This window comes from Polypterus senegalus, chromosome 9, assembly GCF_016835505.1.
Source record: "Polypterus senegalus isolate Bchr_013 chromosome 9, ASM1683550v1, whole genome shotgun sequence".
In the NCBI taxonomy this organism is placed as follows: Eukaryota; Metazoa; Chordata; class Cladistia; order Polypteriformes; family Polypteridae; genus Polypterus; species Polypterus senegalus.
The window spans coordinates 10377732-10405041 of NC_053162.1; the positions used below are offsets into that span (position 1 = coordinate 10377732).

The 27310-nt window shown below is 39.5% G+C and overlaps 1 protein-coding gene across 1 annotated transcript in view; it reads left to right on the plus strand.

Annotated features, from left to right (window-relative positions):
- LOC120535109 (nuclear receptor subfamily 6 group A member 1-like) overlaps nt 1-27310 on the plus strand; it is a 513305-nt gene that overhangs the window by 470751 nt on the left and 15244 nt on the right. Inside the window, exons 5-8 of the mRNA XM_039762693.1 lie at nt 8658-8713; nt 18462-18619; nt 19501-19731; nt 21729-21983. Coding sequence (XP_039618627.1) covers nt 8658-8713; nt 18462-18619; nt 19501-19731; nt 21729-21983 — 700 coding nt within the window. The remainder of the gene's footprint in view (nt 1-8657; nt 8714-18461; nt 18620-19500; nt 19732-21728; nt 21984-27310) is intronic.

Sequence of the window (27310 nt, forward strand, 5' to 3'; positions counted from 1 at the left end):
ATTAAGAAAAGGGTTAGAATGAAAACCTGGGGTCCTCCAGGACTAGAGTTGGGGACCCCTGGAGTCAATCTGGCCCTCTAATTCATCCCCTAACTATCTCTCACCACTTCATCACCTAACAGCTAATGTGTGGTAAGCATACTGGCACACAAATGGCTGCCGTCACATCTTCCAGGTGGATGCTACGTAAAAGTGGTGGTTGAAGTGCTTTGAGTAGTGAGAAAAATCGATATATACATAGAAAGAACTATTATTATTCTTCTCTTAGATGTGCAGGTTAGGTTAAGTGGCGAGTCTACATTTGGTCTCTGTGAGTGCTGATGTTGGTTTTTTTTGTTCTTTATTTCGCCTTACGCAATTTCTTGTATTAGGAATTTGTTAGTTTCCGCATAACCCTTGGGGGTCAGAGCACAGGGTCAGCCATTGTACAGCACCCCTGGAGCAATTACAGGTCAAGGGCCCAGCAGAGTAGGATCTCTGACGGGGATTCGAACCGGCAACCTTTGGGATACCAGCGCAGATCCTTAGCCTCACAGCCACCACTCCACCCTTTAATGGACTGCAGCTGCGCCCTGTCTTGTGCCCAGTGTTGTGGGGATATCCTCCAACCCCAGTGACCAAAGTGGATTAAGTCGTGAGAATGTTCCGGTATGGTGTGTTATTGTATAATATGATGAGATGTGTTATGATATCGTATTGTTCATGATGTGATCCACAGGAAAAGGCTTAAAATAAAAGAACAGGAAACGTAATCCTTTGCACAATAACTCTTTATAGTGCTGCTCATGAAAGGCTCAGCGTACGAGTGTAACATTATTGTTAGTATCTGTATAGGATTTTGATAAGGATGAACATAAAAAGCTCTTCTATGAAACAATTCTAATATTACTTAACCCCTGGCCCTCCTTTTTAGTCGACGTATGCGGCGTTGCATTCTCTGTGCTGTGCTTTGTGTAACGGTGCCTACAATGAAAGGCACTACACAGAGTAACGATCACTTGTAATATTGCTCACTTGATTTCTTTATTGATAGCGTCCTATAAAACTAATACTTCTTCTTGTTCATTCTGTACGGTGCTTTGTGTGAGTGAAAATTACAAATGATACAGTTGACTTGAGTGTAGTAGTAGGGAGCTCTTTGATGCTGCTTACTATGAAAGGAGCTATCTATACTAATAAAAGGCAAAGCCCTCACTCACTCACTCACTCACTCACTCATCACTAATTCTCCAACTTCCCGTGTAGGTAGAAGGCTGATATTTGACAGGCTCATTCCTTACAGCTTACTTACAAAAGTTAAGCAGGTTTCATTTCGAAATTCTACGCGTAACGGTCATAACTGGAACCTACTTACGTACATATATACGGCCATAGCCTGTAGCTCGGTCGCCGTGTGAGGCGGAGTTGCGTCCCTCATCGTCACGCCTCCTACGTAATTGAGTGCCTGCCCATATAAGGCCGTCCATCGGCAGCAATCCAATAAACACACTGCTGCTAAATATTCGCAGGTGAAGGACTGTGCTTATGCAAATGAAGATGAGATGGTCAGGGATAGACTGGTGTTTGGCACAAACTCGGCGAAAGTGCGAGAGAAACTTTTAAGTGCCGGGTCTTAGCTAACATTAAATAAAGCTGTGGACATCGCAAGATCGCACGACATAGCACAAGCACAGCTGAGAGCACAAGCACTCCGAGCGGCTCACGTGAACTGACTGTGAACGCAGTACGCAGACAACAAGTAAGAGCTCCAGAGTGCTGAACAAAAAACGCATTACACAATTGAGAAGGCAGCAAAAGAATATGAAGCGAGTGACGCATACAAGCATATTGATAAGTGCAGCTACTGTGGAAACAAAGCATGGTGTAAACCTTAAGTTTAAATTAAGTTCATAGACACGCTGCTGCTAAATATTCGCAGGCAAATCCACAAGTTAATACCGGGAATGCCTGTTAAACATCTTAGATTCACGAGTACTGATTTGGGTAGTGAACACTTCGATGAATGAAACCTGTTATCTTTACAACGGTTGACAAACACGGAATATAACTTGAACACAACACATCCTCCAGATACGAACCTCATTAAAAGAAATAATGATAATCAAATCCTTGATGACAGCAACACTCATAACAGTCACAAAACAATTACATTGACAATCAGGTTACGTTGTTTTTAAAATGTTTCCTTTTCTTTTTCATAACTTCTTTAACACACTACTTCTCCGCTGCGAAGCGCCGGTATTTTGCTAGTTACAAATAAAAGGGTAATTCTTGTGATGTCTTTGTTTAGTGGATTTTGAATTCTGTATGCAGTAAAGCTTGATTGAATGTTTTTTGATGGATTTGTGATGTGGAGTGCGCTATGTAAAGTAACGATTGATTGTAATTACCCTTCGTTCTAGAGACCTAAATCAGAGGTGAGGGCCACAGTGGCTGCAAGTTTTGGTTCCAACTCAATTAGGTGTCAGTCCTTGCCAATAACGGCTCTCATTTAACGTCATGTCTTGGTGGTGGTGTAACACTACCATGTCAGCTTATTCTTATATTGTTAGCCTAATGCAGATAACTATTTCTCAGTCCTTCACTTTTTTCCCTGCAGTTTCCTTTCCAAATATTTTATGCGTAAATGGAAACAATCAAATTGGAGAACTTTTGGTTCCATTGTCACGTGCATCTTATTGCTGACGCGGAGCCATTAAAAACAGATAATGCAGCTGTTGAAGACTAAAATAAGCAATTATGTCTAAGAAAGCTTAACAAGTGAGACCAGTAAAATGATGAAGAATGGTAAGGTTGCTTGATCAGTAAGTAAGTTAAGAAATTGGATTGGCATAAAATCCTCCAGGACCCCCTGACCTAAATGAGCTCCCGGATAATCCTGTTTATTTCCAAAGTATTGTGGTGGATAAATTGTCTGCATTTCGGGGGACATTGTCCACCATGTGATGGACTGGCACATCCCATCCAGGGATTGTTCCTGCCTGCCTTGTACACGATGCTTGCTGGGTTAGGCTCCAGCTTCTTCATGGCCCAGTTCAGGATTAAGAGGGTTGGGGAGATGGAAGGGTGTAATGTTGCTTTTGGGTAGGCACTATATAAAATAGTGGATCGTTTATTGGAAACGGCTGGAAACCAAATTTGGTTTTTTGGCAGTAATTTGCTGCTGGACTTTTTCTCAGTAATCAAGCAACTGACCATCTTTCTGCAGTGACTGTAGCTCATCAGTTGTCATTTGCCAAAACCTCTGAAATGTTTTATATTTTTGAGGCAATGCTTTATGTAGTTGATGTGCTCAAACTAACGTAACATACGTAGTTTTTCAGAAGGCCTCCTCCTGTCCTTACAGAACTGATCACAAGGCAGCAACCAACCTTGGAAGATCTGTCAGTGCATTGCAGGCCCCACTCACACACTGACCCAAACTGGAGTAGGCCGGGATAATTTTGAGTCACTAAAGAAACTCCAACATGTTGTTATGTCATAGCAGGAAAAAATAAGAACATCTGGTGAAAAAAAAATAGTGACGCAAAACCCAACAGAAATGTATGGACTGCACACATACTGTGGCACCAGCATGAACGACTGAGCAATTTTGCAGCCCTTTATTGTACAGATTGTCATTTCCTTAATTCCACATACAGTCATATGTTGTTTATCATATCTACCTAGCTGATTTTGGAATAATCAATATAATAAGCATTTTTTAGAACAAGAATATTCAATCACTGTTTGCTTCTGAAGATTTAATGGGGGGTTTTGTGGCCTTTGTCGTTGTAATTTGCAGCAGTAGATTGCCATCTTGTGGTCAGATTTGATTGCGCAGCTGGATTTTGCAGGGAGAATTCAAAATTTAGAGCGGTGAAGAGGATCTGTTTTAAAAATAATAAAAAAAAAAAAAGATTAAAGGCTTATTCCATGCATAATTAATTTTATTTTATACTAACAGGAACACTTGGTCACCCTGGAAGCTGTTGCGGAAAAATAATAGTAGCAAAATGAGGTGCTACTATAAGGCAATTCAATGTTTCCTTCCTGATGTTCTCTTTAAGTTCATTTTAAAATTTCTGCACAATATACATGTATCTATTTATTTATTGATTGATCAATTGGCTTTATTATTTGTCCTGCTGCTATATGCATCAAACTTTCTCTTTAGGATTAATAAAATTTATCAAATCTAATTTAAAATGGAGAGTGGTGAAATGTTTATATGTTTATTGGTACATGCAAGTAAGATTTTTTTCCACTGTACTCCACATGTGACAGTTATGACCATATAAGCTAATGGCTTTGTTTCTCCTGTGACATTTGTCATTGTCCTTACTGTAAGGGGAGTCAATCCAAGAACTTCACTTCTTGTACAAAATGTTTAAAATACGTTAATTTATACAATATGTGATTTATAAATTAAAAAAAAAAAAAAGCATTTTATCTAAAACTTGGAAGCGTCTGAATAAAATAAGACTGTTAAAAGGATTGGTTGCTTATTTATATTCCTCGCAGCTGATCATGTTATATAAGTGTATGTGACGCAATGAACCCGGATGTTTGCGTGAATCTCAAACTCTTCACACTCGGCTCCTTCGTCTCCCGTCAGCATGACACACGTTGGGTTCAGTGATAGATAGATATGAAAGGCAGTATATGATAGATAGATAGATAGATATGAAAGGCAGTATATGATAGATAGATAGATAGATAGATATGAAAGGCACTATATAACAGATAGATAGATACTTTATTAATCCCAAGGGGAAATTCACATAATCCAGCAGCAGTATACTGATACAAAGAAACAATATTAAATTAAATAGTAATAAAAATGAAAAAAATTAATATAAAATTAATGTTAGCATTTACTCCCGGGTGGAATTGAAGAGTCGCATAGTGTGGGGGAGGAACGATCTCCTCAGTCTGTCAGTGGAGCAGGACAGTGACAAAAGTCTGTCACTGAAGCTACTCCTCTGCCTGGAGATGATCCTGTTAAGTGGATGCAGTGGATTGTTCATGATTGACAGGAGTTTGCTTAATGCCCGTCGCTCTGCCACAGATGTTAAACTGTCCAACTTTACTCCTGCAATACAGCCTGCCTTCTTAACAAGTTTGTCCAGGCGTGAGGCATCTTTCTTCTTTATGCTGCCTCCCCAGCACACCACCGTGTAGAAGAGGGCACTCGCCACAACCGTCTGGTAGAACATCTGCAGCATCTTACTGCAGATGTTGAAGGATGCCAACCTTCTCAGAAAGTATAGTCTGCTCTGACCTTTCTTACATAGAGCATCAGTATTGGCAGTCCAGTCCAATTTGTCATCCAGCTGCACTCCCAGGTATTTAAAGGTCTGCACCCTCTACACAATCACCTCTGATGATCACGGGGTCCATGAGGGGCCTGGGCCTCCTAAAATCCACCACCAGCTCCTTGGTCTTGCTGGTGTTAAGGTGTAAGTGGTTTGAGTCGCTCCATTTAACAAAGTCCTTGATTAACTTTCTGTACTCCTCCTCCTGCCCACACCTGATGCAGCCCACCATAGCAGTGTCATCAGCAAACTTTTGCACGTGGCAGGACTCCGAGTCATATTGGAAGTCTGATGTATATAGATTGAACAGGACCGGAGAAAGTCCAGTCCCCTGCGGTGCCCCTGTATTGCTGAACACAATGTCAGAGTGGAGATGGTACGATGACTTGGTGTCCATGTGTTTGTCAAGTGGGGAATTTGCACCCCTTGTGTGGTTGGCGCCTGTTTATCTCTTAAACCAGGGGTCCTCAATCAGGGTCCTGGAGGGCCGCAGTGGCTGTAATTTTTGCTCCCACCCAATTGCTTAATAAGAAGCCCTTATTGCTCACTCAAGTAACACTTCTGCTTCACTTTAATGGTCTCACTTGTTAAGATTTTGAACCCTTATTGCTTATTTTAGTCTCAAACAGCAGTATTCTCAGCTTTTAATGGCTCCTAATTAGCAATAACATGCAAATAACAAAAGAGAGCAGCATTTCTCCATTTAGCTTGTTTCCATTTACACCTCTGTGTGTATTTATCATGCACTATTGGGTTTAATTAAATACTTGGAAGGAAGGAAAGTGAAGGACTGAGAATTACTCCTCCATTTTAGCCTTCAGATCATTTGGATGATATCCTTCAAAATGGGAAGAAAATCGAGGATATGAGAATGAGCTGACATAGCAGAGCTAAAGCAACTAACAAGCCATGACATTAAATTATTGGCAAGAATTGCTTTCTGATTAAACAACCAGGTTAGAACAAAAACCTGCAGCCCTCCAGGACTGGGTTTGAGGACCCCTGGTCTTAAATGGACCCAAGCCTGTAGCATGCAGGAAAAATCATCACCGGAGCCTCACGTCCAGGCCACGCCCTTTTTGAACTCCTCCCATTTGCCAGACGCCAAGATAAACAGATGTAAAAACAGTTCCTTTCAATAGGCCATCACGCTCACAAATGGTTCATTTGGCTGTTCTTGCTCAGTGTGACCCCCACACGATATCTCGCAATATTCCTATGTAGAGTTAATGTGTATATACAGGGTGGTCCAGATCTATTATGCAGATCCAGATCATCTGGATGACTTTGATTTATGTGGGGACGATTTCAGTTTGACGTGAAGATGATTCTTCATGTCGTCAGTTCGCACATTTCTCGATGGTTCGGGATTTTTCGGGTGATTTTCTATGTAATAAAGTTATAGCGTAATGAAAATTGCACAATTAGATCTGGACCACCCTATATATTTGAGCATTTCCTGCACTGCCGTGCACTTTGTGTGCATTTGTCTACACTCTGTGTCTTGTGTTTATCTCAAGTGTGTACTGTGTCAATCAATTGAAAGTCCACCTCATGAAAAGGACCCAGGAGTCGTAGTGGACTTGACACTATCAACATTCAGATAGTGTTCAGAAGCCATTAAGAAGGCTAACAGACTGTCAGGTTATATAGCGCATTGATGTATGGAGTACAAGTCACAGGAGGTTCTGCTCAAGTCTTTATAACACACTGGTGAGGCCTCATCTGGAGTACTGGGTGACGTTTGGGTCTCCAGGCTACAAAAAGGACATGACAGCACAAGAGAAAGTCCAGAGAAGAGCGACTAGGGTGATTACGGGGGGCTATGGGGAAAGAAAATTAATGTCAGTAAATGTTAAGTACCACACAACATAAAAATGCGCAATTTGAATACACAATGGGTAGTCTGAAAATCGAAAGCACACCTTATGAGAAGGATTGAGGAGTCGTAGTGGACTTGGCACTATCAACGGCCAGACAGTGTGCAGAAGCCATTAAGAAGACTAACAGAATGTCAGGTTATATAGCGCCCTGATGTGTGGAGTACAAGTCACAGGAGGTTCTGCTCAAGTCTTTATAACACACTGGTGAGGCATCATCCGGAGTACTGGGTGATGTTTTGGATTTCAGGTTACAAAAAGGACATAACAGCACTAGAAAAGGTCCAGAGAAGAGCGACCAGGCTGATTCCAGGGCTACAGGGGATGAGTTATGAGGAAAGATGAAAAGAGCTGAGCCTTTAATGAAGTTGAAGAGGAGACCTGACTGAAGTGTTCAGAATTATGAAGGGAATTAGTGCAGTGGATCAAGACTGTAAGTTTTTCAAGAGCATGGGGACACGGTTGGAAACTTATTAACATTACAAAGTTTTTCTTCACACAGCCAACCATAGACACTTGGAATACGTTACAAAATAGTGTGGTAGACAGCAGGACTTTAGGGACCTTCAAAACTCAACTTTGAAAACTCGATGGTCTTTTGGAAGAGGACAGGACCGGCAAGCTTTGTTGAACTGAATGGCCTGTTCTCGTCCAGATTGTTCTAATGTTATAAAGTGTATGTCTGTCATGCAGAGTCATCAAAAAAAGCTGGAGTCAAATTCCCTGTTATGTGGCCATTAAATGTGAAGTAAAAAATGGGTTCCAAAAATGTATGGAAACCTAAAAATAAAATGGCATATATATTCTTAAAATGCATTCCTGGTATTGTTTTCTAAATGTAATTTGTTTAATGCTGTAAACTACAGTATGTAGATATGGATAAATCTATTAATCTGTGGCTCCTTTAGCTCCTGAGGTGACTGTCCTGCTGATGCTATTTTAGAAAAATCAAGAATGAGAATCCTCAACGTGCTTTAGATAGGACTTTATCTTTTGGCCATCTGAATGTGCCTGAGGACCAGTATGGCCTCAAGCATTAACTGTCCGGTCATTCACCTTCTACTCATATGCTTCCCAGGTGTGATGTCTTCCCCTTCCTACAAACTCCAAGGTGATTGATTGATTGATTGATTGATTGATTGATTGATTGATTGATTGATTGATTTTTTGATTGGTTTCCAAGAGTAACTGAACTGGCCAATGTTCTTTGCTTTCTTTCTCTTGGTGACATGTTTGTAGTAAGAATGGAGAGTTCCAGTGACTTTTGATGATGGCTAAGCTGGAATAAATAATATCCCCATTCTTATTCCTGATGTTACTTTGGATTAGTTTAAAGTCTGGTATTAGATCTATATTTGATCGAGCTGCTGAAGTCTTCTTCAGGATCTCCTGAGGTGGTGTTTTAGTAGTGCACGTCTTTTTAATCCAATATTTACAGTACCTTCTTAATTATAATTCATTTTTTTTTTTTTTATTACAGCAATCAGGGAAGATGGCATGCCAGGAGGAAGAAACAAAAGTATTGGGCCTGTCCAGGTAAGTGTTTTACTTTCTTTTGTGTTTTTGTAGGTTCATCAAAGAAGGAATTTCAAAATTTGGGAATAATGCAGCTGATTGGTAAATTATAAATGGGCTCAATATGTTTCTTTAAGGATGGCTTTTTAATTCGTTATTGATTTTGGATGACATTGGCATCTTTTATACACCAACTGCCATCTGGGGTATATGTTTATTAATAATCCTGAAAGATGCATCAGCATCAAACTATCATAAATTCTTGTTTATTAAAAGTCTTGATAAAATGTCATATGCATGCTCAAGAAAAGTCCCTTTTAAACACCAAGTCAAAGCCTCACCTGTAATCTACACTGCTACATAGTGCCTGCACTGGTCAAGGGAACGATGCTCTGATCAGGATTGTTAGGCCAAAACCAATCACTGATATCATGTCGATGGATCAGACGATTCCAATAATGATTCAGTTTTCAATTTTTTTTTTCTCTTTAAGAATGTTTTCACTATGCCTCTGCAAAACTAGATATGGAGAAGTTGTATGTTCTATATTAAAGTGTTCATTTTTTATTTATGTTTAATATAATTAAAGTGCAGACTACAAGTGTTACATGTTCATTTTTATTAACAAAATGAAATTCTGCAGGCAGGTTGTTCAGTAACCTTAAAATGATAAAATAAATAACATTTCCATTAAAATACAAAACAAAGTATGTACAGAAAACATTTGTCCATAATAAATATGGCATTAAAGAAAATAAAATGATTTCCTTATTACAAACATACAGTATCAATTTTTCTGTAATATATTTATCTGAACAAAGCTTAACTAAAAGAAGCAGTTTTGTACTTTTTGTCTAACAATATCTATCTATCTATCTATAATATAGTGCCTTTCCTATCTGTCTATCTATTTTATAGTGCCTTTCCTATCTCTATCTCTCTGTCTATCTATTATATAGTGCCTTTTCTTCCTATCTATCTATAATATAGTGTCTTTCCTATCTATCTATCTGTCTATCTGTCTATCTATTTTATAGTGCCTTTCCTATCTATCTATCTATCTATCTATCTATCTATCTATCTATCTATCTATCTATCTATCTATAATATAGTGTCTTTCCTATCTATCTATCTGTCTATCTGTCTATCTATTATATAGTGCCTTTCCTTCCTATCTATCTGTTATATAGTGCCTTTCCTATCTATCTTTCTCTATCTATCTATTATATAGTGCCTTTCATATCTATCTATCTATTTTATAGTGCCTTTCCTTCCTATCTATCTAGCTATAATAAAAAATTTTAAATAACAAAAAGAAACATAGACAACATAAATTTGGAAAACTTTATTATGGGGCAAAGTAAATTAACTATTTGGAAAACCAGAAAATATAAAATTGTAGGGAGTGGTTTGCAAAATCTAATTGTAGTTTTTAAAATACTTTGCATTAGTCATATTTTGATAGATTTTAATTTTTACAAATACACAAAGAATCTTGACAAGTTTAAAACCATATGCTGTGTGAATAGTATATTATGTGACTGTATTAATGAAGAACTGTGGTTTGTTTTTAGGGGAGTTTGGGTTCAATTGTGTTTCCAAAAATATTTAACATGAAAATGTATTGATAATAATATAATGTGTAAGTTGTATAGTTGATTGATGTTTTTGTAAATAGTTTGTTTTCAAAAATAAAAAAGTCTATCTATCTATTCTAACATGTTCTTTTCTTGCTCGATAAGAAAATAATAAAAGGATTTTGAGTGCCCAGTTCAGCACTTTGCTGAGTTTACCTGCAGCTCTGAGATCTTAAAAGGGTGATGATCCATCCTTTAGTGTCAGTGACCTGAACAATGTCATTTATGTCGGACACCATACCTCGCTCACAGTAGCACAGCCGTTATAATGTGGCCCCATAATCTCAGACACCTGAATTTGAATCCTGGCCAGGATGACATCTTCCTGAAATTCACATGATCTTCCCTATCCTTGCATGGGATTTCTTGAAGTACTTCAGATTGTTACCCTGAGATATGAACACCACATTAAGCTGCTAATCTAGGCTCCCCTGTTATGAGCAGATGTAACTCGTAGTGGTCTGCTGCCCTTTCTAAAGCTGATTTCCGCCTCGTATTTAATATTGTCAAACTTGGTTCTAGTCCCTGTGCTCATGTGTTGGAAAAGGCAGGTTTAGGAATTGGGGGTTATTGTGTGATTTCTTAATTAGAACCATCGAATATGGTCTGCTACTCCAGTATGTAGTTACGTCTTTTTAGGAAATTTTCTTTCACTTGGCAACCATGTAGCCATTGAATACATTTAGATTTATTTGTCTGAAGAGCTGTTAGATTTGGATTTGTTATTGTGAAGAGCGATGTTGTCTTAGTATTTAACATTGCCATGCATTCAATTCTTGAGGGCCATTACTTTGTTTATTACACCCTTAAGAAAATACTGTAACTTACAAAAAAAGTTTATGATGTCTGTAGAATGCAATGAGATTTATGGCAACTTCATATGAAAAAAGTTCAGGGCCAGTCACAAGAGAGGTAAGGCACCAACAGTGATAACCATCTTTAAAGTCTTCACTCAAATAGATATCGTAGTCTTTTGCTAACAAAGGGAATCTTTCTTTAAAGAAAAACATTTTAGAAATTCTAAAAATAAAAAGAAGACCAAACAAAACTACCCCAGAGACCAAGTCAGAAAGCTGACATTGCAGCAGTGGGATTGCCACCTTCAGTAGCGTTCCTATTAGGAGATTTTCCTTCCTAGGTAATTTTAGAAGATGACAGGTGAACTACACCTCACTGGAAGCATTCCTGAATTTTGGTCAACAAACATCCAAACTGGCATAACAGTTGATGGGTTTCCACCTGAAGATCTTTTTATTTCTGGAATTGCAATCTTCACCTAAACCTAATTGCTCAGTTCCATTGCCTGAAATAATGAGAACAGGATCAATTTACATCTCTTCAATCCCACATGTCACACATCAAGTTCAAATCATACAAAAAATGAAAATGTGCAATAGGGGGAAAAAAAGATCAATTTTTGGGTGGAGTGTTTCTGTAAGCACTTACTCAGGCAAGAGGTCGTGGAACTTGTATCAGAGTCATTTATTTGAAAGTGGGATCCTGTCATGTAACTGTCATGGAATGGAGGACTGAGATGTTTAAGGATAGAAACATGGAGTGAGTAGTTTACACTTTCTGAAAATTGTGCTCTTTTTAACATGAGCTATCTGGGAAGTGGTCAAGAGCACCAAATTCCTTGGTGTGCACCTGGCAGCTGACCATACCTGGTCAATGAAGAGCACCTCCATAGCCAAAATGGTGCAGGAACATCTCCACTTCGTTTGTTGGCTGAAGAAGGCTAGACCACCTTCACCATATTGGGACAATTTAGGATCGCCAGTGCACCTAACCTGCATGTCTCCGGACTGTGGGAGGAAACCCACGCAGACACGGGGAGAAGATGCAAACTCCACGCAGGGAGGGAGGACCCGGGAAGCGAACCCAGGTCTCCTAACTGTGAGGCGGCAGCGCTACCCACTGTGCCACCGTGCCGCCCTTTAGACCTAAAAAAAAATAAAATTATGTCTGTCTGACTGTGTGTAAACACGATAACTCGAAAATGCTCAGACCTGGGGGGTATTTTCCGTACGTCACTTAAATCATCCGAGATCAGATGCCTCATCTTGGATGAGTTAATGCTGGTGAAGCTCATCCGGGATAAGTCAGTTTTTGTATTAGGTTAGTTGAGGTGGATCTAATCATCCAAGATGAATGCATGCGCCCGCGCTGATTGAAAAGCCTGTATATATACTGCTCAAAAGAATTAAAGGAACACTTTTTAATCAGAGTATAGCATAAAGTCAATGAAACTTCTGGGATATTAATCTGGTCAGTTAAGTAGCAGAGGGGGTTGTTAATCAGTTTCAGCTGCTGTGGTGTTAATGAAATTAACAACAGATGCACTAGAGGGGCAACAATGAGATGACCCCCAAAACAGGAATGGTTTAACAGGTGGAGGCCACTGACATTTTCCCTCCTCATCTTTTCTGACTGTTTCTTCACTAGTTTTGCATTTGGCTACAGTCAGTGTCACTACTGGTAGCATGAGGCGATACCTGGACCCTACAGAGGTTGCACAGGTAGTCCAACTTCTCCAGGATGGCACATCAATACGTGTCATTGCCAGAAGGTTTGCTGTGTCTCCCTGCACAGTCTCAAGGGCATGGAGGAGATTCTAGGAGACAAGCAGTTACTCTAGGAGAGCTGGAGAGGGTCCATAACCCATCAGCAGGACCAGTATCTGCTCCTTTGGGCAAGGAGGAACAGGATGAGCACTGCCAGAGCCCTACAAAATGACCTCCAGCAGGCCACTGGTGTGAATGTCTCTGACCAAACAACCAGAAAGACTTCATGAGGGTGACCCAAGCGCCCCATGTCCTCTAATGGGCCCTGAGCTCACTGCCCAGCAGCATGCAGCTCGATTGGCATTCGCCATAGAATACCAGAATTGGCAGATGCACCACTGGTGCCCTTTGCTTTTACAGATGAGAGCAGGTTCACCCTGAGCACGTGACAGAAGTGAAAGGGTCTGGAGAAGCCATGGAGAACATTATGCTGCCTGTAACATCATTCAGCATGAGCAGTTTGGTGGTGGGTTAATGATTGTCTGGGGAGGCATATCCATGGAGGGTCACACAGACCGCTACAGGCTTGACAAAGGCACCTTGGCTGCCATTAGGTATCAGGATGAAATCCTTGGACCCATTGTCAGACCCTATGCTGGTACAGTGGCTCCTGGTGCACGACAATTCCTGGCCTCATGTGGTGAGAGTATGCAGGCAGTTCCTGGAGGATGAAGGAATTGATACCATTGACTGGCCACCACACTTTCCTGACCTAAATCCAATAGAACACCTCTGGGACATTATGTTTTGGTCCATCCAATGCCACCAGGTTGCACCTCAGACTGTCCAGGAGCTCAGTGATGCCCTGGTCCAGATCTGGGAGGATATCCCCACAACACCATCTGTCATCTCATTAGAAGCATGCACCGATGTTGTCAGGCATGTATACAAGAACACAGGGGCCATACAAAGTGCTGCGTACAATTTTGAGTTGCTGCAATTAAATTTTGGCAAAATGGACTAGCCTGCCACATCATTTTTTCACTCTGATTTTTGGGGCGTCTTTGAATTCAGGGCTCTGTAGGTTGATCATTTTCATTTCCATCAAGCGATGTGGCATCCTTTCGTTCCTAACACATTACCCAGTCTATATCAGTATAGATATCCAGGAGGATTTCTTTTTCCCATTGAGATCTGATGTGTTTTGAAAGTGTTCCTTTAATTTTTTTGAGCAGTTTATTTATATGGAGTCTAGAAAACATGATCAGCAAGTCTTTGATAGGCTGCAACAAAATAACAAAAGAACGGGTGCATATTTTTTTTTTTTTACACAAGCAGAGCAGGACCTTTTATTTGAAGGATATGAAGAATTTCAAGATTTAATATCCACAAGGGGTAACACTGCAAAAAGTAGCCCAAACCAGAAAAGACAGCTGGCAAAAAGTGGCCGACAAATTAAACGCCAAGTAGTGTGCATTGTACTTACTGAATGCAGCGTTTCATTTCCTATGTGTCAGATTAATTATTATTTAATATGTCATAATTCCAGATGAAACGTGAGCACAAGGAGAACATGGGAACAGGTTAACGTGAAGTACAATAATGTACTTCAAACTGGTAAATATTGGTATATAACTATTTAAAGGATTGTTGACATAAAGAATCATATGTAATATAAGAAACATTAATTTTAAAGCTAATAAGAAGGCAGATAAAACAGGTGGAGGTCCACGCGGTCCAGACCTAACCCCTGCAGAAGAGTTGGCTCTCCAGCAAAATGCCCATCGCCCTGTTTCTGAGGGCAAATTTTTTTTTGTTGGGTCAGTTGCAGGGAATGTCATAACCCTCAAACTTGTGTCTGACCAACGAGATATTGACGAAGGTCAAATATTTGATGAAGACACTGTGTCTGATTATTCATCAGGAAAAGAGGTACATTTTCTAAATAATGTTTGCTCAAACTCCACTCTGATCCAGTCCCATGTGCCCCAATCACATTTGGAAATCCTGGGTAATGACAATGTTAGGCTGATCGTGAGATTCTTTATGGAATTGTGGGTGTTTTTGCCTGTGTGCCTGCAATGGCATGAAACGCCTCCTTTATTGTCTGCACACGCAGATGTCCAGGAAAAACTATGAAACCCTGAAGGAAATATCTCAGAGCCAAACAGACTTTACAAATTGCCTGGCAAACTGCACTTTTAGATAGATTTTCTGCATCGCCTACAGTAAATAAAAAAGTGCCGCTTGCAAAAAAAACTCAAAGCAATGCATACTCTCTGTGTGGTTGTGAGAGCCCGACTTCGCCGAGTTTGACTTCGAATATCAGGTTCTAATAAATCTGACTTTACAATATTCCCCCTCGGCTAAAGCGGTATTTTTCGAAAAAGAATTTCCTCCAGGAGCAATAAAGGATCTTGCCGATCGCGCAAATCCCTCTCTATATGAAATTCTTTTCTTATAATTTGTGCACCGATATCAATTAGTAGCTCATTCATGAACGGCAAAGCCATGACTGAACGAATTCTATGCACGGAAACTGAATAACGGTGTGATAGAATCCTTGTTTACATCGTAAAGACCAGCTCCGAGCAGGTTTGAGGATTTGGATCTGCTGGTATGACAACACATCCAGCAAGAGTTTGGAAAAACCGACAGATCCAGGATCAGGCCAAATCGTCAACAATTACATCCGGTTAAACGAGTAATCCACGTACGAAAAATACCCCCCTGGCCAATGAGATTTTCTACACCTGCTTCGTATCAAAAATAAGGAATCCTATCAACTTCTGGGCCACTTCCAGCAACTAGAAGTGATACTTTAACTGAATTTTTTAGAGAATTTTCAAGTAAACTATGGTTATAATTACAGATGATTCAAATTTTGTATATTTATAATGATAAACCAGAAGTTGTATTTTATTTAAACAACCATCCAAATTTTTGTATCTTGGAAATATAAATGTGTACACGATATTAAAACTGTATTCAATATAACGCATGTTTTTCAATAACTATTATTAATTTTATTGTAATTTATACATCATCAGTTTAACCATAACATGTAAACATTGAACATACCATGTGAATATAACAATGTCATGGGAACAATAAGTTGCTACACCCCTGTCATGTTTCTACTAATACATTTAATTTTATATATTTTTTTTTATTTCCACCATCGTTATAATTAAATGCAGTTTTACACATAATAAATTATTGTAACAAATATAATATAACACTAGCACTTTTTCCAAGTGTTTAGGTGACTATAACTCTTTTTACTTTATACGTAGTCTCTGTAATGCATATATAATCATGAAAGAATTCCACCACCGTTTTCGACCTCCCTAAGTGTGAAAATATCATAATATAATTAATTTAAAGTTTGATTTTAAATAGAGATAAATGATTGTGTATCGATATTATCAATTAGTTATAATGAGAAACAAAGAGACAGGATCTTTGAGAAGTATTGCACAACTGCAAGCGGTTCTGATGACCTTCTCTCTCAGTATATGAGAAAGGCGAGGGGAGCACACTCCCGATTTTTCATTATTAGTTTTACTGTTATCATTTATTACTGTCTGTTTCAAATTACTATCTGCTCGCTTACCTGTTCTTTAAATTATAGCACAATATCGTAGTCCTTTCTCTGTCCTACAGTTTTCCTGTGGTTATGTACACTGCCACCCTGTTGTTTGGTACCACCGTATGCCACGATGCAGTGTATGGGTGGTATGACAGTAAAGCCACTTGACTTGACTGTCTGCTTCCCAAGTGGCTTACGTCTTTTTAACAAGCATGCCAGGTCCTCGTGATTGATTCAATGGTTAATCAAAAACTGTTGAAATCAGCAGAAAATTATTATAATTACATAAACAGATAACTTTTAAGTTCATTTAAAGAAAGCTAAATAAGTGAATACACTTCTATTCAGTACTAACTTTTTGAATTTTATGTTCCTTTGAAGAAAGCTAAAGGAATGAATGCCCTTAGCCATATTGTTTAAGACTCGAGTAATCATCTAACATGCATGACACATCTTTTCATTGTGTTTTTTGTAAATTGAAAGAGAAAAAAAAAAAACAACAACAAATTGCCACACATAATGAGGAACCTGCCATAGGCCTTGGAGAGTTGAAAGGAGGTTGTGCTTGTTTGTATATGTATACTGTATATGTGTATGTATGTATGTATACACTAATAGAAGGCAAAGCCCTCACTCACTCACTCACTAATTTTACAACTTCCTGTGTAGGTAGAAGGCTGATATTTGGCAGGCTCATTCCTTACATCTTACTTACAAAAGTTAAGCAGGTTTCATTTCGAAATTCTACGCGTAACGGTCGATAATGGTCGACAACGTCCGTCATGTTGAAGTTTCTTATTTATGGCCCCATCTTCACGAAATTTGGTACGCGGCTTCCCTGCACTAACCGAAACCGATGTACGCACTTATTTCGGTGGTATGATGCCACCGTCCGCCACCATATTGAACTTTCCAACGGTCTTTGTTACTTATGGGCCCATCTTCAAGAAATTTGGTACGCGGGTTCCCAACGCTAACTGAATCCTACTTACGTACATATATACGTTCATAGCCTGACTTTCTACAACTTTCTCCCATCTCCTGACTGCATCTCTGGAGCTCAGCCAAAGTGATCTTTGGGTTCTTCTTTACCTCTCTCACCAAGGCTCTTCTCCCCCAGTAGCTCAGCTTGGCCGGACGGCCAGCTCTGGGAAGGGTTCTGGTTGTCCCAGACGTCTTCCATTTAAGGATTATGGAGGCCACTGTGCTCTTGGGAACCTTAAGTGCAGCAGAAATTTTTTTGTAACTTTGGCCAGATCTGTGCCTTTCCACGATTCTGTCTCTGAGCTCTTCAGGCAGTTCCTTTGACCTCGTGATTCTCATTTGCTCTGACATGCATTGTGAGCTGTAAGGTCTTACATAGACAGGTGTGTGGCTTTCCTAATCAAGTCCAATCAGTAGAATCAAACACAGCTGGACTCAAATGAAGGTGATCTCAAGGATGATCAGAAGAAATGGAAAGCACCGGAGTTAAATATATGAGTGTCGCAGCAAAGGGGCTGAATACTTAGGACCATGTGATATTTCAAACCTCGGGCAGGGCACACACACACACACCAAGCACACACTAGGGGCAATTTAGGATCGCCAATGCACCTAACCTGCATGTCTTTGGACTGTGGGAGGAAACCGGAGCACCCAGAGAACATGCAAACTCCACGCAGGGAGGACCTGGGAAGCGCTACCCACTGCGCCACCATATATATATATATATATATATATATATATATATATATATATATATATATAAAAATAAAATATAAAAACATATTTTTTTTGGGGGGGGGGGGCAATATGTTATCACAGAAAAGGTATTTTTAATATTTGTTTTCTAAAGAAAAATATCTTTCATTTGCTTTGCAAGACATCTTTTTTTTTTTTTTTCTGTTCCTTTTAGAGAAAAAAACGTTAGTCGCTTACAGACAAAACATTGCAGTTTATCTCCTCAGCCGCATTTGAAACATCTCAATGAAGAAGTGGAGAAGGGTGGATGAAATGAAAAAAAAAAAAACAACTTTTTCATTTTTCTTTTGCAGATATCAGACGAAGAGATTGAAAGAATTATGACTGGACAAGAATTTGAGGAGGAGACCAGTATGCCATGGAGTAATATTGGAGATAGTGATCACAGCTCCCCTGGCAATGGGGTTTCTGAAGCCAACCAGCCGTCGCCTGTTTCCACTCTGTCATCCAGGTGGGAGTTTCATGAAGACTTTTTCCGACTTGTAGATAGGTTGGAAATGCTGGGGGGAAATCACTTTATTCATTAAAGATAACTTGCTCCTCTTATAAGACAGGAGTTTCATATTCTTTTCAAAAATTATTGCTGCACATAATTAAGTAGATTGGAGTGCTTTTTGTTTAAGCTCTCCCTGGAGCCACTTGGGTGCAGTGCAATAATGCTGCTCACCATAATCCCTGTTATGGTCATAGCCAGGACATTACTAGGTGTTAACAGGAACATAAAATCACTGTGTATCATTATAGTGGTTTATTTAATGTAATTAGTAATTTAAACTGTCCTTTCGGATGTTAAATTTTGCTTCCTCAGCATATTATATAAGCAATTTTTTTAAGAAACCAAGAAATTGCCTGTGCAGGATGGTTAATGCAAGACAATGTTGGGTTTCTCGTGTGAAGGAAATTAGTGTGACATAGTGAGAAGTCAAGCAAAATGTTTTAAATATATTGTGAACAAATATGAGTTGTATGGTGGTGAAGCTTGTAATTGTGGCTGATTAGATTAAAATGACACAAACGGGTATTGCTAAGCCACCACAAAACTGATTCTAAAAGGCTCTCGGCAAAGTGATACTCCAGAATTCTGTTTATATTAACACGTATTGCTTCACTCCATCCATCCATCCATTATCCACCCCGCTATATCCTAACTACAGGGTCACGGGGGGTCTGCTGGAGCCAATCCCAGCCAACACAGGGCACAAGGCAGGAAACAAACCCCGGGCAGGGTGCCAGCCCACCGTGGTGCTTCACTCCAGTATTCTTTTTTTCTAGTTCAGATGATACACTTTTGAAATGAAGGCTAAGATGTTTTTCTTTCTTTAACTCCTGCAGCAGGTCGCTGGAGATGAATGGATACAGCACAGCACTCAGGGATCAATACATTGGTACGCAGTTATCCTCGCATTACCAGTACCTGCCGCACATTTTTAACTATGCTGCACAATCTGGGCTGCTCCCTCCAAAGTCCCGCAGCCTGGATCCTCAGTCACAGACGTTAATCACCCAATTAGTTGCTGCTGAAGATCTGGAACCACTTGGCACGCCGATGCTTATTGAAGAGGGGTGAGTGCATATGTACTGAAAGCTATAAAGACACCTTTTTACTTTCTTGTATACGAATTATAGGAAAAGTATTATAATCGTCCAAAAATTCGATGTCGAGATTTTGAAATCTCAACGTTTGAGACCTCCCTGACTTTCTTGTACAGGAAAAGAATTGGAATCCTCCAGAAATTCCAGTTTGAGATTTTGATGAATCTTGACATATTAGACCTCCCTGAGTCTGAAAATACCATTTTTGGAATTATGTCTGGTGTGTGTGAGTGTGAGTGTGAACACGATAACTTGAGTACACTTTCACTTAGGTCAACTACATTTTGTATACAAGTATTAGGTACAAAACGTAGATTTCTATCAACTTTTTGGCTATTTCCTCTAACCGGAAGTGGTACTTTACCTTTTATTCATGCAGCTGCAGAGTCCGATATATTCAACTTTACTTTTATAATAATTGTTCAATATACTATTAATTTGATTTGATTTGTTAATGGTTCTTTAATGTACAGAATCTCTATATATAATCTTCATTTGGATCTTGATCTTTGTTTGTCCGCGAATGAATTAGAAGAAGAAGCACTAGATGGCAGTAGAGAGACAGCTAAAACACAGGCATTGCATTAAGAATCTCCTCCAGGCTTATACTACTCAAGACTGTAGTACGCCAGTCACACCTCAAAACACAGACATTCAAACTAAACAAATTGTTGTGCTTTACATTAACTAATCTTTATATATAATCTTCATTTAGATCTTGATCTTTGTTTGTCCGTAAATTCCACGCATGCGTAGGTCACCTTCCAGTTTAGTACGTTGTTGTTACTCATGGATGTCAACAATGTGCCGGAATAACGAAAGGGGTGGTGGACAATGTTACGCTGGTTAGCTCCTGAGGCCTGGTTAGAGAAAGAGATTGTCAAAGATAAAAGGTACGTGCCTACATAAAATATGAATGAAAGAAAGACAGTGGGTAAAATGAATGACAACGTAACAGCACGTTCCGGAAATTATTATTGTTACGTTGTAGCCGGCGAGTGCTGCGCGTCTCACAGTTGTACCGTGGCTTGCTCACATGTCAGTGAAGTGATCCCAATTTATGCTTTAAAGAGCCTGGATACCTACAGTATGTGTCCCCCATTTATAACCATTGCTCCGTGTATATTGCCTTACTCTCTGGATTGCCACAAAGCAAGCTGCAAGATTCGAGAAAGGTTGAGAAGACATCGATAGCGTCCTGAAAACGAGACGGACTGTGAACGGACAGAAACAGAAATGCTCCTACACCACCACAGAATTACGATTCGGACAGTGATTCCGAGTAGGCCGTTCCTATTGAATCAATATCCAAGAGTTTTCTTTTGTAATTTCCCTTATAAAAATCATAATGCTGTGCGACGGAGGGCCCAGTTCACGACTGGCAGCCGCGTTTAAACAGGGAGCCCTTCACAGACAACTTTAACACGCGCAACGTAGTTGGGCGCACATGGCTAGTACAAAAATATAATCATTGTTTTGTGGTTTTCTTCTCAAATATCTGAGTATACGAGAAAGTCTAGGGCAGGCCACTCCCGATTTTTATATCAGAAATTGTTGGGAATGTTTTTCCCTTCCATTTACAGTATAAGCATTTTATAATTTTACAAAAAAAAAAATCTATATAGCAACATAGGTTAACTAAATTTGTTATTTTGTAAATATTATATGTGTGCTATTGTAATGGTTTAAGTATCTTGAGTAACCTTTTTTTCTTCTAAAACCTTTTTTGTAGTGTGCCGTTTTTTATGTGCGCCTATAAATTAAAGATATGTTAAAGAGGATTATTATACGTCGTAAAAGTAGATCACAGCCTGCTTGAAATATGTTTGAAAGATCTTAGCTAAAGCCAGTGCATTGGATCTTAACAGAATAAGCAGATGGAAATGTACAGCTAACTGAAACACTGATGATTCGCCTAACACATTTATTTATTTAATTATTCATTTATTTTGCCATTCTCTCTCCAGATATAAAGTGACACAAGCCGAACTGTTTGCGTTGCTCTGCAGACTGGCAGATGAGCTACTCTTCCGACAAATCGCCTGGATCAAGAAGCTGCCTTTTTTCCTTGAGCTTTCAATCAAAGATTACACCTGTCTCTTGAGCAGCACCTGGCAGGAGTTGATCTTACTCGCCTGTCTCACTGTTTACAGCACGCAAATCTTTGGGGACCTGGCCAATGTCACATCCAAGTACTCCCCGTCTGATGAGGAACTGCAAAGGTTAGTCGATCATCATGAATTGTTAGTTTTCCATTTTAAGAATATATATTCTCATGATCACTGGTGTTCAGTTTAGACTTGCTTCTTAATGTACTGTATACTATACTGTGTATATCAGAGTTTCCCAGCCTGTGGGCTGTGGCAGCATTGCAGTTGGGTCGCGGCCAACCACAGACAAAAACAACCCACCACTCTGACGATCACACTCGATTCACAGCAGCAGCAGAGCTAAAGATGGATCACGACCGATACTAGATGACCTGCCCAACCCCTGTTCTGATGGAAAGGAAAACCAGTGACAATCCCTCTTGACTCATCAAATGTTTAGTTGTTCTGGCCATCGCATGCGACCTCCTTGCTTGGATAATTGCGTTAAATTCATGGAGGTGGTCTCGGGTTGTGACACAACAAAGGTTGTGAAACACTGGTGTACATACAGTGGGGGGGGAATAAGTATCTGATCCCCTGCTGAATTTCTAACTTTACTCACTTACAAAGAAATGAGCAGTCTGTAATCTTTATGGTAGTTTCATTTTAATGGAGAGACAGAATATCAACCAAAAATTCAGAAAAAACAAATTACATAAAAGTTATATCTCCAAATATAGATCATGCAGTTCATACAAAAGATGAGGACAGATGTGTAGCTTCTGCCAGATGACAAATGGTTTTGACTTCACCCTTGGCTTTGCATCACTTGTCTTGAACTTATTTGACTTTGCACATCCATGAATTGGGAAGCCAGGATTTACATGCCGTTGCTTTTTGGCATCTAACTGAAAGCATTCACTAATATGCATGATCCATTGTTGAATTGAACATAATTCTGAAAAAGAAGCTTTTGTAAATGCAGCAATGCAATCATTTGAATTTCAAAAGTTTTGTGACATTTGACACTCACAAACAATTTCCTGAAAAGTAGATGATGGGCTAGAAGACACCATTCTCAGATAGATAAATAGATATGAAGGGCACTATATGACAAACACACAGATAGATAGATAGATAGATAGATAGATATGAAGGGCACTATATGAGAGATAGATATGAAGGGAACTATATGATAGATAGATAGATAGATAGATAGATAGATATGAAAGGCACTATATGACTGATAGATAGATATGAAGGGCACTATATGATAGATAGATAGATATGAAGGGCACTATATAATAGATAGATATGAAGGGCACTATATAACAGATAGATATGAAGGGCACTATATGTTATGAAAGGCACTATATAATAGATAGATAGATATGAACGGCACTATATGATAGATAGATATGAAGGGCACTATATAATAGATAGATATGAAGGGCACTATATGTTAGATAGATATGAACGACACTATATAATAGATAGATAGATAGATATATGATAGATATAAAGGGCACTATATAATAGATAGATAGATATGAAAGGCACTATATAATAGATAGATATGAAGAGCACTATATAATAGATAGATAGATAGATAGATATGAAGGGCACTATATGACACACACACACACACACAGATAGATAGATAGATAGATAGACTGATAGACAGACAGTGTGAAGCTCAGGCACGTACAGCCACCCTATCCCCAACACAGACAGGTAGTACATGATTTTGCCCCACAGTACTCGGTTTATTTTATACTAGCTGTGTAAGCCCATACTGTAAAAAGCCCAGGGTCCTAGAAGCTATTGAAATCGTCAAGAAAAAATGCTATAATGTAAGAGATGTCAGGAAACCGAAAGGAACTACTCTGGGAATCTCTCTCCTAGGAGGATTCGTTTTGCCAACATGCTCACCTCGCTTGTGTATTAGTGGCGGGAGGAAAAGTAAAAGGGATACTGTATTGCCGATGTTAGCAGCTAAGTGGCTGTCTCTTTCTTCTGAGGTTTTGTTTTGCTGACGTGCTGGCCTCGCTTGTGTTATTAGCGGCTCAGCAAGTTTTCTGTTTCCTTGGAGGCAGAGCCCTTAACGAAACTCCACCTCTCACTTCCGGGCTGGACAGACAGACAAGTTTTCTGTTTCCTTGGAGGCGGAGCCCTTAACGAAACTCCACCTCTCACTTCATGTGAAATATCCCAGTGATACAAGCATTCTGACCCTTTCTTCAGTATTTTACTTTCTTCAGCCCATTTACTGGCAACTCCAGACTGGAGTCGTCTTCATTCTGACCCAATAAGCTTCATGTACCTGGATTTAAGGATTTTCAGCCATTCTTCTCTGCAGATCCTCTGTCAGGTTGGATGGTGGTCTTTTGTTGGACAGCTATTTTCAGGTCTCTCCAGGTATATTCAATTGGGTTCAAGTCTGAGGTCTTACGAGGCCACTCAAGAACATAGGCAAAAAGTTTTAGGTTATTTCCACATGGAAAATGAAAGAAGGTTAAAGACACAACATGGTGTGTATCTGAAACAAAAGAGCAGGTAACAGATTCAAGAGAGGAAGGAGAGAACAAAGCCAATGTAGATGAAAGTAGAAAAGGTGAGAGCAGGTAAGGAAAAAGCTGCCATTAGAGAAGATGAAGGAGAGGAGAAAAAGTTAATCAGTCGTTAAGACCTGGAGTGATATGGGGCAGAGCGGGCTCTGCTTTTTCTGGTTTTTTTTTTTTTCCTTTGAAAAGTGTCTCAGAAGTCTTGTGAAAGAACTCAAACAAAGAGATCAGTGAGGATATGACCGAGTGATTTGAAGTGTCCTACAATAGGGCTGGTAAAGTGTTTGATCTTAATGGCTCACATGCGTTCCCTGAAACGGCCTGCTAGCCTTCATGCTAACTTTGGGCAGAAATGTCTTGTGGGTCTTTCGCCATAATGAGCGTTTCATAGCCCTACAGATCTTATTTTATTAAGGAATTGAGAATTATCTGAATAGAATTAAATAGCGACATTTTCTTATCTTAATTCGTCCTGTGGAATTAACACCCTGAAAGACATGGTTCATCAATAGGACGGAAAACCTTGCTCGTTCTTCTCCTTCCTGTGACTAAAGCCTTTTATGCTTTAGATTTCTTTGCCTCTTTCTTAGCGTTAGCAGAAGAGTCGGCCTTATTATCCCGTTTACCATTATTTATGAGTCACTGTGGCTGAGATCTATCTGGTCTGTGTTGACTGAAATAATAACTAAATTGGCCATGACACAGGAGCACCCTATCAGGAGAGCATCAAATCATTACCAGTTATTGCACACGTAGAGAAGATATATGAGCATTTCACTGTGTTTTACATTGCAAGAGACCCTTATCAGATACCCTTGAATGACCTTGGCTCTGTCAGTTGTCTCAGTTAATAAGATCTATAATTACTGGCTGTACAAAATAACAAGCGATCGTCGTGAAGCTGTAGCTCTGTATGTGTTCAGTCCCTTGTTGTTTTTGTATCTTTCTAGCACACTGTCCTTACATTTTCTTATTTATTATTCTCCAGTGTGACTTCATTTTGTTTGATTCCATGTGTTTGTATTCATACTTTTTTTTTTTTTTCCTTGTTGGGGGGTCACTGGACCATATCCTGATAACACCAGACAGTAACCGGCACCGGATAACAAAACCTCGTCTATAAAAAAAAAAGTATCATCACATTTTATTGTTATACAGCATGGCATCCCACTGGGCTGATTTTGGCTTTTTTGACAAAGATCAACAGAAGAAAAGATTCTTTAAAGTCAAAGTGGACACTGATATTCTGCACATCAGTGGTCCCAAAACTCGGTCCTATGGGGAACCCTCTGGGGGCCATAATCAGCGATGATAACGGATGTCATTAGTTAGGTGGTCTTTTTTTTTTTTTTTTCTCTTTACATATTTTGCTTTCAGAAAAGCACAGCATTTATAAGACATTTTGAAATATTTCTGTTTTTGCTATAGTTTGGAATGCTTTGTTTGCGCCCGTCAGTGTAGCTGAAGTATGACAATTAAAAACACGCAGAGCAGACGACCGTGAATGATGAAAGGCTTGTGACTGCTTCATCTTTAGACCAACTAGCTAGCAAAAGATGGATTCAATAACCAGAAAACCTGGAAAAGCATTAAAAAAAAAGTATTATCTCCATATAACTGCTTAGCACATTTTAATAGAAAATTGCCAAACTTAAGTTTTTGTCATTTTTTCCTTGACCCTAAAACTGGGAAATAACAGCTCAGATAATCAGGCTAAGGTCGTGTTTCAGTCAGGGTTTCTCCCCTGGCTGCAGTTTGAATCTGTAGGCCATTTATCTATGTTGGTGTTACGTTTGTTTATTGTCTGTTTTGTTGCTGATGCCCGTGTTATGTTCTTTCTACTTTGTGGGTGATTTCCCCACTAGAATCGGGACAAACTGCTAATCATCGCCAGGAACTGCCGCATCACTATAAATATTAGAGGGTCTCCCATAATTGTTCCTGGCAGTTCATTTTGATTGTGCTAGGCAGTTTTCTTTAGTGAGTTTCTGTGTTTTTCCTACACTTTGTACTTTTTGTGAATTATTGGATTCTTTTATGGTTCTTTTTGATTTGTTGTATTGGAAATTGTTTATTTTGGATTGCCTTATGTCTCGGGCAACTTCATTTTAATTTTGAGCACCAAGGAGCTACGTTGCTTTTGGAGTACTGTTTTGGAAAAGAATACATCTTTTATCTTTATCTTTATCTTTTTGTCCTAGTCATTCCAGCCCCCTGATCATCTCCTGTCTCTATTTGGTTAAGTGTCTCTTACCCCAAATGTGCGGTGGGCCTGCTGGCACAAAAATGGCTGTCATCGCATCATCCAGGTGGATGCTGCACATTGGTGGTGTTTGAAGTGGCTCCCCACTCACTATATAAAATGCTTTGAGCAGTGAGAAAAGTGCTATATAAATGTAAAGAATTATTATTATTATTATAATTATAATTTGCAATATTACTAGCCTGGTTTTAACGGTTTTACTCCTCTACTTGGACTTGCCTGCTTTAGACCGCCTAGTTCACGACAGCATGTCTGTCTGTCATACTGCAGCAGTAGCTCAGTCGGTAGAGCGGGTTGTCCAGCAATCGGAGGTTCGATCCTGGCTCCCGGCATGAGAATGCAGCTGTTGTGTCCTTGGGCAAGACACTTAACCTACCTTGCCTGCTGGTGGTGGTCGGAAGGATTGGTGGCGCCAGTGTTCGGCAGCCTCACTTCTGTCAGTGTGCCCCAGGGCAGCTGTGGCTACATAGTAGCTTATCATCACCAGGGTATGAATGTGTGTGTGAATGGGTGAATGACTGTTGTGTTGTAAAGCGCCTAGGGGGGTTCTTGAACTCTAGTAGGCGCTATATCAAATACAGGCCATTTACTATTTACCATTTACTGCTTTGCAGGCAGGCATTATCAAAAGT